The sequence below is a fragment of the Schistocerca piceifrons genome, chromosome 2, assembly GCF_021461385.2.
Source record: "Schistocerca piceifrons isolate TAMUIC-IGC-003096 chromosome 2, iqSchPice1.1, whole genome shotgun sequence".
NCBI lineage: Eukaryota > Metazoa > Arthropoda > Insecta > Orthoptera > Acrididae > Schistocerca > Schistocerca piceifrons.
Genome location: NC_060139.1, coordinates 739,556,711 through 739,577,353, shown reverse-complemented (window position 1 = coordinate 739,577,353; position 20,643 = coordinate 739,556,711). Strand labels below are relative to the sequence as shown.

At 42.4% G+C, this 20,643-nt stretch overlaps 1 protein-coding gene, 1 non-coding gene and 1 pseudogene across 2 annotated transcripts in view; 2 read left to right on the top strand and 1 right to left on the bottom strand.

Annotated features, from left to right (window-relative positions):
• Positions 1-2,799: 2,799 nt before the first annotated feature.
• The window catches only part of LOC124775812 (regulating synaptic membrane exocytosis protein 2-like), a 137,095-nt gene continuing 119,251 nt past the window's right edge, over positions 2,800-20,643 (bottom strand). The window contains exons 2-4 of the mRNA XM_047250642.1: positions 10,694-10,898; positions 3,137-3,335; positions 2,800-2,828 (exon numbers count right to left, since the gene is read on the bottom strand). Coding sequence (XP_047106598.1) covers positions 2,800-2,828; positions 3,137-3,335; positions 10,694-10,898 — 433 coding nt within the window. The remainder of the gene's footprint in view (positions 2,829-3,136; positions 3,336-10,693; positions 10,899-20,643) is intronic.
• On the top strand, positions 5,559-5,633 carry Trnat-ugu. Its single transcript has one exon. It is a non-coding gene; the product is annotated as a tRNA-Thr (tRNA).
• Positions 6,184-6,301, top strand: LOC124778291 (annotated as a pseudogene).

The following is a 20,643-nucleotide window of genomic DNA, read 5'->3' as shown; positions in this document are numbered from 1 at the left end:
GAACTCACGATTCATTCCTTCCGCTGACGTCATACGACTCTTCACAGTCGCCCTCTGCAATGATCGGCGTTCCCTCAATACGCAACATGAGGTCGGCCTGGTCTTGCTTTTGCCGTGGTTGTACCTTGGGGTTTTCACTTCACAATCGCGTCACCAACAGCCGACATGGCAGCTTTAGAAGGGTTGTAATGTATCTAACGGCTCTGTTACTCAGGTCACATCCAATGGGTAGCCCACGTTCGAAGTCACTGACCACTTCAGACAGACTCACACTGCTGTTACCGCTTCTCCAATGACAACACAGTATCCCCCGCCCTCTTTTGTACTAGCAGCTTCGCCTCTCGTGGCTTATAGTGGTCAATCCTGCGTTACTTATGGGTGTCGGGATGATGTTGATCAGATGTGTATTCACATTTAAAGAGAGTTGGTACATTTAGAGCAAGTCAAAATTTTCTGAAAATCTTTCTGAACCCTTTTACTACCATATTATGACAATACTTCCGTGTAGACAGCAGAATCCTTTGCGAGGACTCTGGTAGTGTTGCTGGCCCTAGCTTGTAAATCGCTTACTTGTACCGTATTGAGAATATCAGCGGTCCTTATGCATTTTTGTCTAGTACATTCGCATGTTGAGGGAGGGAAAATGACCTTGTATATGACTAGCTAAGTGCCTTAAGTTCTCCTGTCTTAGTCTCTTGAACGTTTACTCGAATACCTGTTCTCCTCATTTATGCATCAGATGCTTCCTTGGAGCATATCCCATATTACTTTCGTTTACCTGGAACATTCATCGTGTACTGTGATCTGCTAGTCAGTTATCTTCGAGCCAGTCGCATATCTGTGAATACATTGTATGTGATCGATTCATTACCCCATTGCTGCCAGACCTAAGTGAGTGTTCTAGTTATAATGAACATACTTGAACTTTGTCATTATAACAAGGAATTCTAGCGAAAAAGATTATTAGATAAATTAGATATAACTAAACTCCTTGTTCATGGTGCATGGTGATACAAAATCAAGCGCTAGATCCCGTAACCGCAGTAAGTTTTGTCACCTGAATATTTATTAAATATTACTGCTGATGGTCTGTTTATCTTATCTGTTTGCAAGAAACTTAGTGTAGTTTTGGAAGCTTGCATGATGTGAGTAAGGAACGTGAAAAGAACTGATTAATCTCAACACTATAGTTTCATGTACTTCGTTAGCTGAGCGCTTGGCAGGAAACGATTCGAGCACCCGCAGCTAGCGAAGTGACGGTACAGGATTCAGGAGCATTGAAGTCCAAGTACGTGATTGGCCACACTCGTTTAGGTTTTCGAGTTTTCGTAAATCACTTGACGTTAGTGCTGGAATAATTCCTTCTCCAAGTTAACCCTACTGGTTCATCTCTAACGAACTTGCTTTCGCAGAGATGTTACAATCTGATCATGACGCTTAACCTTACATGTAAATATGAACTGGTCCAAGTAAAATAAAATAGAAGGATAAATAAAATGCTCAACCGCTGCAGGTACCTTTAAATTTGAAGAAGCAAAAAGTGTTGCAGGTTTCAATTACCAAGAGCATTTTATTTTATAGACCATAAATTACACCATCCACAAGATACAACTACCCACGAATTCCACGTATTGTTGTTTCCCGTGTACAGTACTGTGAATAAAATGTCTTTTGTGGGGTAACTTTGTAGAAGAATAGGAAATCAGATGATTCTTCGCTTTTGCATAGATCTTTGGAAAATTACATTAAACTCAAGACCTTTTCAAGTTAGACATTGTGAGAAAAAGGGAAAAGCAGATTACAGAAATTTTTATTTTATCCGTGTCATTTGCGTGAATATAGACTTTATCGCTACAGTGATTACCGGCTTCGGGCTGACTCCCCCATTCTCAGCGCGAAACCGGTAACCACTGCAGCGATAAATTGTAAATTCACAAAACAAAAATCTATGAAGTCTTCCTCAATAATGTACAGCTGCAGACGTACCATCCCGAAGCTGGATGCCTCGAAACAGCAAAAGCATGTTTGTTAGAAGCCAAACAATCTAGAAAAGTTTCAAAACTATTTTAGTAAGATAAGCTTTATTACTAAAGTTAAATGCACGCTGAAAATATTATCGTATTCTGAAGTGTTTGATAGGCTTACATAGATTGTTCATACATGAACTGGTTTCACACGGGACATAGATGCATTTACGTTATTCTTTAGTTTCTATTGAGTATTTTTATAAGTGAAGATTGAACGTCATTCAAAAAGCGGGCCAAGATAGTTCACGAAATATGTTTAAAGACATTAATCCTCGTGCGGCTACCGTTTCGTCAGATGCGCTGGTATTCAAAAAGGAGAGAAGGTTATGTTTAACGTCCCGTCGACCAAGAGGTCATTACAGACGGGGTACAAGCACAGATTACGGAAGGATGGGGAAGGGAATCGTCCTTGCCTTTCAGAAGAACCCTGCCGCTATTTGCCTTAAGCGATTTAGGGAAATCAGGGAAAACGTAAATACGGATGGCTGGACGGGGAGTTTGAACCGTCGTCGCCGGCCCGGGTGACCGAGCGGTTCTTGGCACTACAGTGTGGAACAGCTCGACCACTACGGTCGCAGGTTCGAATCCTGCCTCGGGCATGGATGTGTGTGATGTCCTTAGGTTAGTTAGGTTTGAGTAGTTCTAAGTTCTAGGGGACTGATGACCTCAGAAATTAAGTCCTATAGTGCTCAGAGCCATTTTTGAACCGTCGTCCTCCCGTATTCGAGTGCAGCGTGCTAACCACTGCACTACCTCGATCGCTCGCTTGGGTTTATTCATTATTACCTGTATCACTCCAAACTGTAAGACAGAGTCATATGAAATCCGAAAATTGCAAATAAGTAGACGAATAATGAAAAAGTTACAAATTTTGCTCTTTCCTGTATTTTTGCTTCTCTCGAGACTGGTACACATGAATCTACAAATTTGTTGCAGCTCTGTGTATAACCTATTTATCAGAATGTGGATCCAGGCATTTGAGCCGGTTGAGAAATGACAATAAGCGACTGCCACGTCATCAGACGGATAATTAGCTAAACAGAATACTGCTGCGGATCGCAGCAAGTAGGGGGAGGCGTCCGGCAGAGACGTGGAAGTGTACTGTTTACGGTGGGAACGGGCAGGGAGGAAGTATCCGGCGAGTGGGGCCGGTAAGCCGGAACCGGGCGGGCGCTGGGCGCGGGGCGGCGGAGGCAGGCCGGCTATCGACCCGGCAGACAGCCGCATGGCCAGCCGCCTCCTCGCACCCTCTCGCTCCTCTCCCAGCAGGCGCCTCTGCTGCAGTCCCAAAGCAGCCCATCCGAAAGGCTATGCAACACTCTCACAATTTCACAGTTTGGATTTCTTAAAATCTGAAACCATTTTGTCAATACTGGTACTCGGAACTGTGTGGTGGAACTAGAAGTAAATCTGCATTCCCAGAGCAGTTCAGGAGAGTACGCCGTGTCTCCAGTTGTGAAAGGGACGATGCGGCATCTGCAGAGTGTTCAGCCTGTCAATAGGCCCAGAAGAGTTATTCCGAGCCTACACCGTACTCGCAGTGTCGCGTTACGACCAGAGGCGTATAGCAGAGCGATGTCAATCCAATGCTCAGCCGCTGTCGTTAGAGATAAAACATTGAAATCTGTTTCATAGTGGACTCCGGCATTCAACACATTATGGCTCGCAGGTATCTAGATAAGAATACAATAGAGCTGCTCGCCACATTATTTGGGGTCAGCTAGGAAAAACTGTGTGCTACTGGGTTCGTGATTTCCTTTCAGAAAGGTCACGGTTCGTAGTTATTGACGGAAAGTCATCGAGTAAAACAGAAGTAATGTCTGGCGTTTGTCAGGGAGACGTTGCAGGCCCTCTGTTTCTAACCTATGTAAACGATTTAGGAGGCAATCTGAGCTGCCCTCTTACATTGTTTGCAGATGAAACTGTCATTTACGTCATGTAAAATCACCCGGTGATCGAAACCAATTGATTTAGACAAGATATAGAGTATGGTGCGAAAAGTGGCAATTGACCCTAAATAATGAAAAGTGTGAGGCAATCCACATCCATACTAAAAGGAATCCTTCAAATTTCGGTTACACGATAAACCAGACGAATCTAAAGCCTTGCGAATTTGACTATCAAATTAACTTGGAAAAATCGCAATGATAACGTTACTGAGAAAACTAACTAAAGACTGCGATTTATTGGCAGGACGTTTAGAAAATGCAAAAAGTCTACTAAAGACAGTACCTACAATGCGATTATCCATCCTCTTCTGGACTACTGCTACGTGGTATAGCATTCGCAATACATAGCATTGACGGAAGACATCGAAAAAGTTCAAAGAGTGGCAGTTCGTTCTGAATGATAGGGAAATAGGGTAGGGAGTGCTACAGATTTAATATGCGAATTGGGGTGGCAGTCATCGAAACATAGGCCTATTTCGCTGCGACAGTATTTTCACATTAAATTTGCATCATGAACTTTCTCCTCCGAACCCGAAAATATTATGTTGGCTCCCACCTATGAGAGAGAAATGATAATCATAATAAAACAAGAGAAAGATCATCTCTCACCGAAATGTTTAATTGTTCGTTTTACCCGCGCGCTGTTCGAGAGTGGAGCGGTAGAGAAATAGAGCGGTAGAGAAATAGCTGAAATGGCACTGAGCACCATGGGACTTAACATCTGAGGTCATCAGTCCCCTAGACTTAGAACTACTTAAACCTAACTAATCTAAGGGCAGCACACACATCCATGCCCGACTCAGAGTTCCATTCCAACCTGCGACCGTAGCAGCAGCGCGGTTCCGGACTGAAGCGCCTAGAACCGCTCGGAAATAGCTCGAAGATTGTTCGATGAACACTCTGCCAGACACTTAATTGAGAGTTCCAGACTAAAGTCGTAGATGTAGATCTAGATGTAGGAAGAGTGTGTAAATCCAATCGGTGCGCAACTCTATTAGAACAATTAATCTGGTGTTTAGGCGGTCATTACGAGCAACAATATAGTGTCGCCTCCCCATCTCGTCGCAGATCGGTGATGTACGAAGGTGGAGAAGAAATCACAGAGAGTCGATCCTGTATCAATGGCATCGGGTTCTCTTTACCGGTTAGTGGCGATTGGCCTGACGGCCAGAAACGTAAGGACTTAAGAAAGTAAGTGACGCATGTCATCCCACGCTAAGACCATTGCGCAACAAGAGGGGCATTGCCGGAAGAGGTTTCCTGCAGACACAGTTGTACTGCGTTACGGATAACAGGAGAGTCGCCATGTATGCTTGAAATGGCTCTGCAGCTGAGTAAGTATTCCAAAGTTGGAATACGCGGGACAGTAAGATTCCTGTGGGCAAAAGGTCTAAATAGCACACAGAATCACTGTGAAATATATACTTATATGGATATGGTGTCTGTTCTTTCGGACATGTCCACGAGTAATGAGTGTGCTGGGGTGGGACACTACGAATGTAGTGTGTGGACATACAAGAGAGAATGTGGGTCTCGCGGGAGGCGTGCGCGAGATAGTCCCTGCAGTCGCGCTATCCCCTATGCCCTCGGTGGCTCAGGTGGATAGAGCGTCTGCCATGTAAGCAGGAGATCCAGGGTTCGAGTCCCGGTCGGGGCACACACTTGCACCTGTCCCCATTGATACATATCAACGCCCGTTAGCAGCTGAAGGTATTAGTAGAATTCTAATTTCACTGCGAAATTGTGGTGATATATAGACCAAGTGCAATGTTGCGTCCAGCCGCAGAGAAATGGTGCTGGCAATTTGACCGCGGCCGCACAGAGGCGGTTAACGCTGATTGGGAAGTCCAGCCGTGCACCATGTGATCTCCATCCTTTTCGGCAACCTGAAAGAATACCTCGAGGGAAAGGGATTTTCCAGCGTTGAGAACGTACACACAGCGGTTCTCGAATGGCCCCGTGAACAACGGGCGGGTTTCTATCGTCGTCCAATTCAACAGTTAGTAGAAAAATCCGGCCACTGTTTGCAAAGATTTGATGACTGTATAAAAATAGTCTCATGTATCTCTGTCACTTTGATTGTTGCGTAAACAGCCTGCTTATATTTTAGTCATTTTTTTTGTAAAGTGATTCCATTCCATACTGGGCGCCTGGTACAACAACGGGTTATGAATTTCTTGAAATAAGACAGTCTTGGTTGTACAATGGGCAACGGCCTTGCCGCAGTGGCTACGCCGGTTCCCGTGAGATCACCGAAGTTAAGCGCTGTCGGGCGTGGTCGGCACTTGGATGGGCGACCATCAAGGCCACCATGCGCTGTTGCTATTTTTCGGGGTGCACTCAGCCTCGTGATGCCAACTGAGGAGCTACTCGACCGAATAGTAGCGGCTTCGGTCGAGAATACCATCATAACGACCGGGAGAGCGGTGTGCTGACCCCACGTCCCTCCTATCCGCATCCTCTATGAGGATGACACGGCGGTCGGATGGTCCCGGTAGGCCACTCGTGGCCTGAAGGCGGAGTGCTTTTTTCTTTTTTTTTGTTGTACAATCTTTTTCATTTTAGGAAATCACTCATTTCGCCCTTTTCAGGCATCATCAGATTGGCGTAAAAATTAATGTGGAAAACCAGCATTCGTCCATTAATGACCCCATATGATATTAAGATAAAATTTTACAAGGAACCATCATTCTAGGGTCATGGGATGAATAAAAGCACTACCTAACGTAACACAGAGCCAGTCGTGTTCGGGTGTACACAGCATAGAGCGTTGCGTACATCTGACAAATAGCAGATAATGCGATCGAGAACAGCCCTCCAAGCCGGCCACACAAAAACAGAGCCGTGGAGGCAAGATTAAACGGCCGTAGTACCAGACATTAAAGGCAGATGGCGTTGGCTAACCAACCTGCTTACAAAAAGCGATTTAGGTGGAACCGTGAATTATTAAAATAAAATTGAATTTAGTTCAGGAATATAAAAAAAAGGCCCAAAAACACAAAATTAGTACCGCTAAAAAGAAATTTATAAAGTGTAAATTTTTTAAACCTCTCAAGCAGTAAAACTTAAAATGACGCTAAAACATTGGTCAAACCGATAAAACCAGTTAAAAGATATGAAACAAAAAAGGTAGTGTCACATTCACGGTAAATGCTAATGGTGAGTTGGAATAGTGGGTACCATAATATCATAATAAGACTGGTTTCTGCTAACCAACTTATGGTTCAATAAAATAGATTTCTCTGTGACCGAAGTGCTTGAGAATTTCAGTATTGTGATATTATGGTACCCGCTTTTCCAACCCACCAGTAGCTTTTATACGGAAAACAATGTTATCTTCCGTTGCACCGTTATTGAGTGAGGTGACGCAATGGGAGAAGCGGGATTCAAGTCCCCGTTCAATCATCCTAGTTTACGTTTTCCATAGTTACCATAATTCACGTGAGGTCGATGCTGGATAATTACTTCAACGATGCCACAATCAATTTCTGCTGTTAATCTTATTCGTATTAGCTAGTGCATATAATGAAGATAATGAGGCAAATAGTTTGTTTTTTCTACAAACAAAATATTCTGAAGTTCAAAGTTCGATCTTGACAAACGAACATCAATATGTGTTATTCTAAACAGCTCGCAATTAGAATTATCGTTCAAATAAGCTCACCGACCTCACAAGACGAAAATATTCTTCAGACTTACAGAATATACAAAAGAAAGAAAAAGGAAAGAAAAAGCGTGATGTGCATATCACACTGATTTCTGTATCGGGCTGTACTTTCCCGCATTCTCATTCCATCAGCTCGAAGCTTCCACTCTTAATTCAATGGTACATTAAACCATAATCAGCCTTCCTTTACTCGTATTATTGAAAAGGAGATTCAAACTACCCTGGTAATTATCGCCTTGGCGCTCTGCTATGCTAATCTGAACGCTCTTGGATTACACACTTGCACTACAGAATTCTGACCTCAGGATCGCTTAAGAAACGTTGTTAGAATTCTGGCGGAGCCAGGTTTTAATTCCCGTCCTAATTTCCAGGCAGAGGTTTCCCGTGTTTTTTTTCTGAGTATTTTAAGTCGAATGCCGACTTGGTCCCTAAAATAACCTTGCCGACATTGTTCATCATTGCAATTCGATATAAATTGATTCTCTTCTGACATTAATGTTGACGGGGCGTTAAACTCTCACCGCTTCTAAATGAAACATTAAAGCTACGGCGACGTCCGCCCCGTCTGAAAACGGCTGGCAAGTGCATCAGCATACTGACAACTTTTTTTCATCTATACTAGTCACTGTGCGGAATCTCGTTGCTTTGACCAACTAAAACAACTTTTTTTTTCTGCGCCACTTAAAGGCTGCGGTGGTCTCCTATCATTATCGGAAAAAATATTTTCAGCAGGCTTTTTCTTTTATTTTGTCGATACTGATACCGTTTAACGTCGAGAAACCTCAGATGAGCAAAACCTGTCAAGGAATCGGCTGCAGCGTCGGCGAGTACGGAATGTCATCATTCGTGTGGGTTGTAGAGCAGCAAGAGTTGAAATCTACTGCTCTCTATGCTGAGTTCATTGTCTTTAACACTGCCCCACGTTCATCGTTGTAGATGAAGGCACAATAGAAAGGCATCTGGAAGGTCCTCATAGGACTGCAGCTAAACACATTTTCATATTAAAAGTGGAAACAAGCAGTTAGCTATTATCTCAATTCGCTCATTTCATGCGGTATAGAAACAAGTACACACATACAGAAAGGAACATGCAGAGGACCGGAAGGAGTCTTCTAAAGCGAGACCAGTAGGAGAGGCTTTGATCTACAGCTTTCAGGCTCGTTTCTACACCATTCCAAAAGAGCCATTTATAATAAATATCATCTAGCTATTCACTTTGTGAGAAATATTTCTTGTCGAATGTACAGAAATCTATGAACATTTACGTTTAATGTAATTGTGTCTACTAAGGTTACTTAGGCTTCTACGCCTACAAGCACAGGCTGTCTGATATCACACAAGTGCACTTTGACGGCAACTATAAAAAATTGAGCTTATCCATTACTGATATTTTAGAACACGTGACTGTTAATTGAACGTAAATAAGTAACATAAAACTCCAACCAGTCGCTTTTCTGAATAATTATGTTTTATTCCGTGAACCGGTTTTCTAACCTTTTCAGGTTCATCTTCAGATGGTTTGTGGAGGTTACATCTTTATTTACAGCATAATGCTTGGTGCTGGCTCTGTGACAAGAGGATGGAGCACGCTTTAATGCATCGCCATGACTATTGTTTATCTCTCGATATGGATGTAAATTTAGTTTTTTACTTACTGCGATAGTTAGGGCGGTTTTTTCCATCAGTGTCCACCTGTCCACTTCCATTTTGATGGCCAGTTGGTATATCACTTAACACACTTTTACGCTAGCTATATTAATTTACACTCTGACAGATTTGTTATTATTTAAAATTTAAATGTGAAGGTCTTAGTCAAACAACTGTATCTCATTGCAAGTACAATAACTCTGTGTTATTAACTCCTGGGAACTCATGTTAATGCCAATGTTGATTAAAATGTTTGCTATAAACTGACTGTATTATACGTTAATATACAAATAGAAATAAGACATGAGATCACTTGAAGTTTGTTCTTGTAGTAATCCAGTTATTTATTTATTTTATTCTGTACTTATTGGAAGTCTGATTAAAATATTTGCCCTTATATCGACTTTAATTCATGTAAAAAAGAACAAATTACATCTCTGTGTCAAGTAGGCCTATGCCACATCTTTTGTCAAAATCTTTGTTACAAGCAACAGTTGTACAGCACATGCTGAATGCGGGCAAAGTTTCTCTGTCAGTGTAAAATAATATAGGTGGTGTAAAAGTGTGTGTAGTGATATACCAACTGGCCATTAAAATAGAAGCAGGCAGATGGACACTGACGGAAAACAGCCGGCCATACTGTCGCAATAAGTAAAAAACTAAATTTACATCCATATCGACGGATAAACCATAGTCATGGCGATTCATAAAAGGGTGTTCCATCTTCTTGTCACAGAGACAGCACCCAGATTTATGCTATAAATAATTATGTAACCTCCAGAAACAATCTTTAGATGAACCTGGAAAGGTTCGAAAACCGGTTCATGGAATGAAAAATAATTATTCAAGAAAGTGACTGGTTGCAGTTTCGTGTAACATATTTACATACTATAAAAATGTCCCAGCCGTTCGGGGTTATACTAAAACAGTGCCCGCTTAGTATACTTGTATAAATCGCGTCAGATATATTTTACGAAGTCAGCACCATTATCTGGACGTATTTCAGAGAAAACATTGGCTGATTGACATTTAAGGATCATACGTCAATGAAACTCTTTGTTTTCGCTTTTGCAAGAATAAGAAAACAACAATAGAAATATCAAAGTGAAAAATTAGCGCATTAATTATCTTCAGGCAATAATTGTACCACAAAAGCTGTAATAGGAGGTGGAAAAAAGACGGGGGTTAAACATTAGTTGAATAACTCAGTCAGCTGGGAGAGCAGTAGAGACGCACCCTGCTGGAGTGGGTATTGTAGCACTCCGGTTTTCATCTTTGCAGGAGAAAAAAACAATAAACATTTCGAGAGAGAATATTTCGAGCGTTAATTATCTTGCGGCCATAACAACAGCCTAGCGTCTATATAATAGGTGGTGGACAGAAGGTGAGAGTGAAGGACGCACCTTGTTGGAGCGCAGCGTGACCTTGCCACCGCAGCGCGCGCAGCAGCGGATGTTGCAGTAGTTGCACATGTGCCCCACGCCGTCGGCGAACTTGGTCTTGAGGCAGATGTGGCACGTGGCGTCCAGCTCGACGCCCGCCTTCTTCTGCTGCTCGCTGCGCGCGCGGATCGTCTCCTCCAGGACCTGCACCTCGTCCTGCTTGCGCCTGCAACACCACACGCCCGCAGCGCGGTCAGAGAGAGGCTGACAGAGGGCCCGGAGCCGGCTGCTCCACACAAACACACTGGAGTCACACCTGGCCGCAGTGAACGCAAATCAGTTGTCAACCAACGCATCATACTGCCCACTTACAAGCGCGTAAGAAACTTTTTGTCATTCTTCAGTTGAAACTTCCGGGCTGAGAGGCCGTGGTCGATGTATAAAATTTCCACCTGACGTTTCGTCTCCATCTGCGGGAGACATCATCTGAGGTCGTCCGGCTACTGCCACTGAGGCTCCAGGTACTCTCGCATTTATAGAGCGCATAGAAGGCACCACCATTCGTCACGTGATGCCGACGGCATGCCTATCTTTGGAAGGTGTCATCATTCTCGATTAAGAGTAATCCATTGTCATTCTGCTGGCGCAACGTCGACATCCATATGTTGTCCAACTTTAAAACTTCCTCTTTTCTATTAAAATTGTTATGGTGTTTGTGAATTTATATTGCTTCTCTATACATGCGCGCATGATAATGGGATCTTCATGCTAGAATGCTTGTCTCATTAAATTTAATTTCGTGATTCCCATCTGGAAGCTGAGCATGTTTTTCGAGATGGGAATCACGAAATTAAATTTAATGAGACAGAAGCAATATAAATTCACAAACACCATAACAATTTTAATAGAAAAGAGGAAGTTTTAAAGTTGGACAACATATGGATGTCGACGTTGCGCCAGCAGAATGACAATCGATTACTCTTAATCAAGGATGATAACACCTTCCAAAGATAGGCATACCGTCGGCATCACGTGACGAATGGTGGTGCCTTCTATGCGCTCTATAAATGCGAGAGTACCTGGAGCCTCAGTGCCAGTAACCGGACGACCTCAGATGATGTCTCCCGCAGTGGAGACGAAACGTCAGGTGGAAATTTTATACACCGACCACGGCCTCTCAGCCCGGAAGTTTCAACTGAAGACAACACCGTCCGTGAAAGCCCACATTGTATGACTTTTTGTCATTGTTCCTATTGTCGGCGCTCTTCACTCCTGAGACTGGTTTGATTCAGTTCTCCAGGCTAGTCTGTTCTGTGCACGTCCCTTCATCTATACATAACTACCGCAACCTCCATCCTCTTGTACCTGCTCACTGCAGTCAGGCTCTGACTCTTACTTTACCCCAACACCCTCCCACGCTTACCTACTTGATACCTCAGCTTCAAGTGATCTCATGTCTTATTAACATATAATACAGTCAGTGGTTGGGAAGGGAGTGAGAAAGGGTTGTAGCCTTTCCCCGATGTTACTCAATCTGTATATTGAACAAGCAGTAAAGGAAACAAAAGAAAAATTTGGAGTAGGTATTAAAATCCATGAAGAAGAAATAAAAACTTTGAGGTTCGCCGATGACATTGTAATTCTGTCAGAGACAGCAAAGGACTTGGAAGAGCAGTTGAACGGAATGGATAGTGTCTTGAAAGGAGGATATAAGATGAACATCAACAAAAGCAAAACGAGGATAATGGAATGTAGTCGAAGTAAGTCGGGTGATGCTGAGGGAATTACATTAGGAAATGAGACACTTATAGTAGTAAAGGAGTTTTTCTGTCTGGGGAGCAAAATAACTGATTATGGTCAAAGTAGAGAGGATATAAAATGTAGACTGGCAATGGCAAGGAAAGCGTTTCTGAAGAAGAGAGATTTGTTAACACCGAGTATAGATTTAAGTGTCAGGAAGTCGTTTCTGAAAGTATTTGTATGGAGTGTAGCCGTGTATGGAAGTGAAACATGGACGATAAATAGTTTGGACAAGAAGAGAGTAGAAGCTTTCGAAATGTGGTGCTACAGAAGAATGCTGAAGATTAGATGGGTAGATCACATAACTAATGAGGAGGTATTGAACAGAATTGGGGAGAAGCGGAGTTTGTGGCACAATTTGACTAGAAAACGGGATCGGTTGTCAGGACATGTTCTGAGGCATCAGGGGATCACAAATTTAGCACTGGAGGGTAGCGTGGAGGGTAAAAGTCATAGAGGGAGACCAAGAGATGAATACACTAAACAGATTCGGAAGGATGTAGGTTGCAGTAGGTGCTGGGAGATGAAGAAGCTTGCACAGGATAGAGTAGCGTGGAGAGCTGCATCAAACCAGTGTCAGGACTGAAGACCACAACAACAAAACAACCTCAGCATTTGTCCTATCAACCTATCCATGCTGATGAGAGACATTTCTTTTCCCCCGATTCGATTAAACTTCGTAAGATATTCGGGTCTATTTTGAACTGCAAGGACTCTTGAAGGTCTATCATTCTGAAAATATTTGATTTTAATGAATTCCCTTCACTGACTTTATTTGCCACCGACTCTAGCAGAAAAAAAACTACTTTGGAGCTTTTAGTTTACTATTCACAGAAGTAGTACTCCTCAAGCTGTTCGTCTGTTTTTAGCACTCCGTATTTTATTCTGCGTTGTTACAGCAAATTTTCACCTTCACTGCTACAACAGGTTCTGACTGTATGGAATTTGTCAGGGACGCGTATGCATGCAGTAAGGCGGGTGTAAAGACATTGTCCTTTTGAACAGTGGAGTGTCTATTTGCGTAGAAAGTAGGAAAGGTCATTGTTGTCTGTTGTAATCAAATCAATTTATAAAGAGATTCATTGCTACGCAGGTCACTTCTTTTCTACCTTTACAATTGATATGTGTCGTAAGTGTTTTTTTAATTGAGATAATGGCCGTTTTGAAAGATGATGAAACTGCAAACACACTGCTAAACATATCATGTAGTGATGAAATAGTTTCCGAGAATGTAGATCATATTTCGGAAAGCAGCTCTTCACCAGATGATACACCAGAACAGCGAATGGTAAGCAGTGCAGTTCTGATTTCAAAGGGTAGATCAGTCGAATGGAAGACAGAACCCCTGCTTCAACCGAGGCGGGATGTAGCATATAATATAGGTCACTTGACTCAAGACCAGCAAAGTTTGCCAATTTCTGCAGTGCAACTGAATACTCATCTTTCAAACTGTTCCTTCCTCCATGAAAACATTATACTCGGCCATTGAAAACAATATACTCGGCCATTCTGATGGATAGTGGATAATGGAGATAAGTCGAAAACATTAAATGTTCTGCCGTAGATGCTTACATAGATTTGTTGTTATTTGCTGGAGTATAATGTTACTTAATAAGTCTACAGAAAGTTTGTGGGACGAATACAACGAGCGTCCAATTTTCGGAGCAACAGAGTCACTAGAAACGTTCAGAAAGATACCAAGGGTTATTTAATTTTTTGACCGTGATACAAGATTACGAAGACATGAACAAGATACCTTTACACCTGTAAGGGATGTATGAGATGAATGGGTAGAGATATTATGTAAGTGATACAATCCCAACACGTTTGTTACTTGCATTCAGGGAAAACTGCCCTTTCCACCAGTATATGTCTAGTAAACCAGCAAATTATGGCATCAAGTTTTCGGTACTTGGTGACAATGAAACAAGTCACATACGAAATATTCAGCCATATGCCTGGAAATGACCAGGAGCACCCCTGAAAAGAGCCAATGCTTAAAGTTTGTAACTGACCTGTCTTACAGCTTGAAAGGGCGTAACATTACCTGTGACGATTTTTTCACTTCCTGTGAGCTACGACAAATGCCGAGGAAGAGAAATATCATGGTCGAAACTGTGTGAAAAATAGGCATTCCCTCCCACCAAAACTATTGCAGACCAGGGGGTTCCTAGTTACATATTAACCCCAGATTTCACAAAGGGCACAATACTTGTATCATACATACCAACGAAAAACAAATTTTATTCTGGAAAGCATTCTGTATCACCATGCAAAAGTCAGTGACGGCATCAAAAGAAAACCTCCGATTATGTTAGACTACAGTGCTACGAAAGGAGCCTTGGACACACTAAGACAAGATGGTATTGTATCATACAGTAAAGAAGAAGACAAATGGCCTATTTTTGTGTTATCAGAAATCATTTACATACCTGTGTATAGCTCTTCACGTGGTGTTCAAGGCAATTTACCCCCAGTGTAAAACAAACACATTACAGCGAATATGATTGTTCATAGAAACTGTTGGCGAGAAGCTAATTGATGTGGAATGAAGAGACGAGGGTATTTTCCAAGAGGGAATGCTGCAAGGGAAGCTGCAGAGACAAGTACACACTTCGAATATGCATCCGCCACATCGGAGGGAAATGATCCAAGGAGTACGATGAGAGGGAGATATCATCCCTGTGGAAAAATTGAAGTTAAGTGTGCTAAGTGTAAAATATGCACTTGCAAGAAACAACTTACATACACGTGTAAAAATTGTCAGTAAAAGTTAGGCATAGGGTAGTAAAATCAACACAGACATCACTATAAAATTCGATTATTGTATTGCTGCACTATTCTATTATGCAGTGTGAATGATTAATGCGCTAAACTATCTGATTTCAGTACACTGTTGTGTAAAAGTACACCTACCAGAAACAGAAAAGAACTGCGTCTTTTTGACCCAAACATCTTCAGTGCATGTGCAAATTAAACATCTTAGAAGGTTAAGTGTGTCTTCATTAGCTGACCAGTCTACCTATATAACATTCAGCTTTCTTCTGGAGCACTACATTTAAAAGGTTCTTTTCTCTTGTTGTCTGTACTGGTTATCGGTCACGTTTGGCTACCATATTAGGCTGTGATGTAGACAAATACTTTTAGGAAGGACATAAAAAAAATACAAGGGAAACTGCCATCGCGCTCCTCTCAGATTTAGTGGTAATATTGGTCAGTGGACAGCCCTTCAAAAACTGAACACAGATCAAGCATGAAAACAGGAAGAAGGTGTACTGAACTGTGAAAAAAAAAGCAAAAGAGAAACAGTGGACGATCTAAGCTCGAGATGTGCTTCACAACTATCACGCATTACAACTATCACGCATTACAACCATCACGTCGTCGTAGTTGTGTGGTCATGATGTTGGACTGCGAAGCAAATATCCCTCGTATCATTTTTTCCACAAAATTATGAACTTTCCGTCCTTTCACTGACGTGTCTGTTCTCCTGCTGCAGTCTTGGCAGTTGTCATACCGTACGTTGGTTATAGGATATGAGTCATGTGGTAAGAGTATATTACCGTCGGCACTTAAAGTGATGAATAGTGAGAGATGTCGTATAGACCTCTCACAGAAATGAAAACAACAAATAATCGGATGTGAAGTATATTACAACAAAGCAATTCAAGAGTCAAAACTTCCAAAACGGGACGCAAGAGTCATAACATGTAGTACTTGTGTAGAACAAACTGGAGGTACATACGTCTGTAGGTCACTTTCTCACACCTCTCTGGTGCGAAATGGCGTTACACCACTACACGAACATAAATTTGAATATAGCGAACAGACATGTCAATGGCCGGACAGACAGTTCATAATTTTGTGAAAAAGAAAAAAGAAAAAAAAAAAAGGTTGGGCTCACGGGAGCTCTCGGCACGTGATCATATAACTATGACGCCGCAGCTTCGCACGCTCGCTCGATCTTGCACCTCTTGGACTTGTATCGTTCAATGTTTCGAGTTTTTTTTCTTTTTTCACGTTTACATCTTCTTCCTGTTTTCATGCTTGATCTGTGTACAGTTTTTGACGGGCTATCCAATTGGCCATCTTACCACTAAATCTGAAGGGGGTTCGATGGGGAGTTTCCCTTGCTATATTTGTGACAGATGTTAACGCATTTCCCTTCTTCAGAAAAGCTAGTTTGCTTTTGGCATACTGCATTTTATATCCTGCTTGTTTCTGCAGAAAATGTTCATATTTGTGTGAATTCCTATGGGACCAAACTGCTGAGGTCATCGGTCTCTAGACTTACACACTACTTAAACTTAACTTACGCTAAAGACAACACACACACACCCATGCCCGAGGGAGGAATCGAACCTCCGGCGGGAGTGACCACCCGATTCGTGACATGGCGCCTCTAACCGAGCGGCCACTCCGTGCGGCGCCTATTTCAGGCATCGTCAGTTATTTCGCTACCTAAGTAGCAGACACTCGCCTATTTTAAAGTCTCATTTGCTAATCTGATTAAATTAAGCTCGTCTAATTTAATTCGACTACACTCCACTGTCCATGTTTTACCTGTTATTTTAATACACTACCCATTCTGTTCAAATGATCTTCCAAGTTCTTCACATCTCCATCTCTGATAGTATTACAGTGTGTCAATTTTTCAACAAATGTTATTGATCATGTCGGATGTCTTACAGGTCTACAAAATTCTTTACAGGTCGCCCAGCCAGTCTAACAATCATCTCGGATTTTTCTTATATGTTATATTGTTTGATAACAGTTCATTAGGGCGATCGTCCCAAGTAACATCGTTGCCTCTGCACAAATTGTTTGCTTCGTTGAACTGGTAACGAATCTCCCCTGTGTGCAGACTACAGGGAACGTGGGGGATGAATGGCGTGTTGACTGCAGGCCGCCACCGTCAGCCTTAGGCCGCCTGTTCTCTGTTGCAGTGGCACCCACTTAGCTATGCCGTGTCTCCTTGCTAAATACTTTGCGCGCCTGGTTCTTAAATGAGCAAATTTACATTTCTAAGCATCCGCCATGGCTTGCTGGTGGCTTTGAAAGCCATTCTGGGGGCACCCAACTGTTACTTGTATAGGGACAAACTTCCTTACGGTCCGTGAAAAACTTCTAATTGAACCCTACCTAAGGATGCCTACATGTTGTTTCCCTTGACTAGGGGTGGTGTACACTTGCACGTCTGGAGTTAGAAGTGTGATCTCCCACATTTCGGTCTGAAAGGATGGCCATTATGCCGGCCTGGGTGGCCGAGCGGTTCTAGGCGCTACAGTCTGGAACCGTCCGACAGCTACGGTCGCAGGTTCGAATCCTGCCTCGGGCATGGGTGTGTGTGATGTCCTTAGGTTAATTAGGTTTAAGTAGTTCTAAGTTCTAGGGGACTGATGGCCTCAGAAGTTAAGTCCCATAGTGCTCAGAGCCATTTTTTTTTATGACCATTATGTTTTGTAGCAACGCCCACCATTAGTTACACGATGATATTGCATCTTAAAAATGTATGTTAGGACGGCCATTGAGAGGTGTTCATGTTTGATCTGTGTAGTTGTTATCCGGAGCTTAACGACAGCAGAACTGCTCCAGAGGCTGTAGATCGTGACATTATGTCCCTATTGGGAGTTTAAAGAAAATTACTGTTGTTTTGGCAGCATAAACATACACAGCTGCTACTGTCGTCTGCAGTTGTTTCAATTAATTTAAATAATGTCTCTGATTATTTCTGACAGTTACCTTGTGAGTTCTCTTAGAGAAAAGTTGCTTGATTACGCAGTCATTTTATGCGTTGATTATTAAGCAGGAGTCAAGTATTTTTGTTTGTTTGTGCTACCGTCCGTTAGTAGTAACATCGGGCGGCCCAACTGGCATTTCGGCAGCCTGTTAACAACTCACAGTTGCTCTCTGAGATGAAATGTGAGCATAGACTGGTACGGAGAAGAGTATGGTCCACTTATCTCGCGGACTGTGAACACTGATCAGGGTGCTAGTACTGCAGCATTCGCTGGGGTGCTTTACACTGTGAATGGTAATTGTGAGAAAAGAACGAGACAGTAAGGTAAATTATGAGCTTGTCGTCGAGATAAAAGTTCTTACAAAAGATAGTCCCACAACTAGCGCAGCAGCTGATGTTTCCACTCAGAATAATTTTATATAAACTGTTTGAAATACCAACACTTTTAGTACAACCACCCTTTCAAGATTTGATCTGGTTTAAAGCAGCAAAATGCATTCATTGCGAGTACGTAAAATAATAAATTGGGCCTTTTCTTTCTTTAGAATTTCACCAGCTGGAAATATTATCCTAGATTAAATTATTTGTTAAAGTCATTAATGTGACGAGGGCCACAAAGAAAATAACCATACAAAGCAATCGGCGGTTATTAATGTTGCATAATTTTGATTCACAGATTATTACCAGATACCTGCATAATAATAGATGTGAAATGCAACCTTATATGCCACCTATACATCTGTGTGCCCAGGATCCGATCATCTCTACACCCGGTGTCGCAGTCAAAAGCCATAAAGACAATGTCCCAGCCAGTCAGCTGCGTAGCCTCTCTTTTCAAAGTGGTTGCATAGTGGAGAAAGCCGTCTCAGTGAAGATGAGGATCGTTTCGTTCTAATCAGGAAACGTGAAGAGAACGAGTATGCTGTAGTCAACTTAAAAATTCCTTGAGAATATATTCCTAGCAGTCCTTCTGATTGACGACAGACGCGTGCAGTTGTGACGCCCAGGCCGATATGTTTGATATATAGGATTACACATCGTCCACTCTTCGACAGCAAGAAGGCTTCCATTCTTCCCTTGATACTTGCTCTACCTCCCTCCGTCACCAACCACCACCAATGCCAACACTACTCACAGTATACACAGAGATATTTCCTGATGAGCTAACTGTCGGAAATGACTAATACACGAGTTTTCAAATCGCTATTTGGTTCTAGAGGCAACAATTCTCAACGTTCCATCCGGAGCCGGTGTGCTAGACAGTTTTATATACGTAACAGTTACAGCCTCAGGATGTTCCAACACTGTTTTTCGACTCTAAGGGGATGTGTTGAAAGTTATATGAAGATCAATCTCTTCCAACCTACAGGTAATTCCACTGATCTGACCATTTTATCTATGAATGTATTACAATTATGACATGTTACATCTGCAGACTGATATCAATTGTGGGACAGATTCATAACAGTACGGAACTGGACATCATAAACTGAAGAAACGCAATTGTATTATTTCGCATAACAGTCTACTGGTTTCCCCAGTGGAACGCCGGGTCATCTGTAGTAAGTGAAGAAAGCAGCTCAGAGAACTTTAAATGCGAAATATTTCTGCGGCATGAATTTCAGAAACGTGGTTCAAACACAAGAGATATATCTATTTTTGAGGACCCAATCTTATCCACTGGGATAGGCCAGAGAGGAAAGGAAACATCGCCATTCAGTAGCGAAAACATTTTATATTCTCAGAATGAGGTTTAACCTTCCTCCACAAGGTTGCGTTCTCCAATAGTGCGAACTAGAAAACGAACTATATAATTCACCCTGCTATCGAAACATTGCTTCACGAAAAGCAGGATAAGTGGAATACAATAGAACGAACTTTTATCCCAGCTGGGACCACCTCTGGTGCTATGAGACGATTTCAACTCCCACAACTCAGAAGAGTGAGAAAGTCTTACAGACGTTTCAGGAGGAAGTTTAGCTAATGTATAGTGAGTAATCACCTGATAATCTCAACAATGACTCTCTCTTCTACCCTTGTTGCTCTTCCTTATAGAACCGATTCTGGTGCGACCGTCAGATTTTGTTCGCTACGAACTAGCAATATATCTGCTTAAATTACTTCGCATTCGTCACGTATTAAACGTTAAGGCTTTCTTTTTTGTTCCCAAACGACATGTAAGAACGTTTAACATCAGAAGATCCTTCGCCTGGTCGCATATACACTGAAACTTCCTCGCAGATTGAAACTGTGTGCCGCACCGAGACTCGAACTTGGGAACTTTACCTTTCGCGGGCAAGCACTCTACCAACCGAGCTACCCAAGCACGACTCACGCCCTGTCTCCACAGCTCTAATTGCCCCAGCACCTCGTCTCCTACCTTCCAAACTTCACAGAAGCTCTTCTGCGAACCTTGCAGAACTAGCACTCC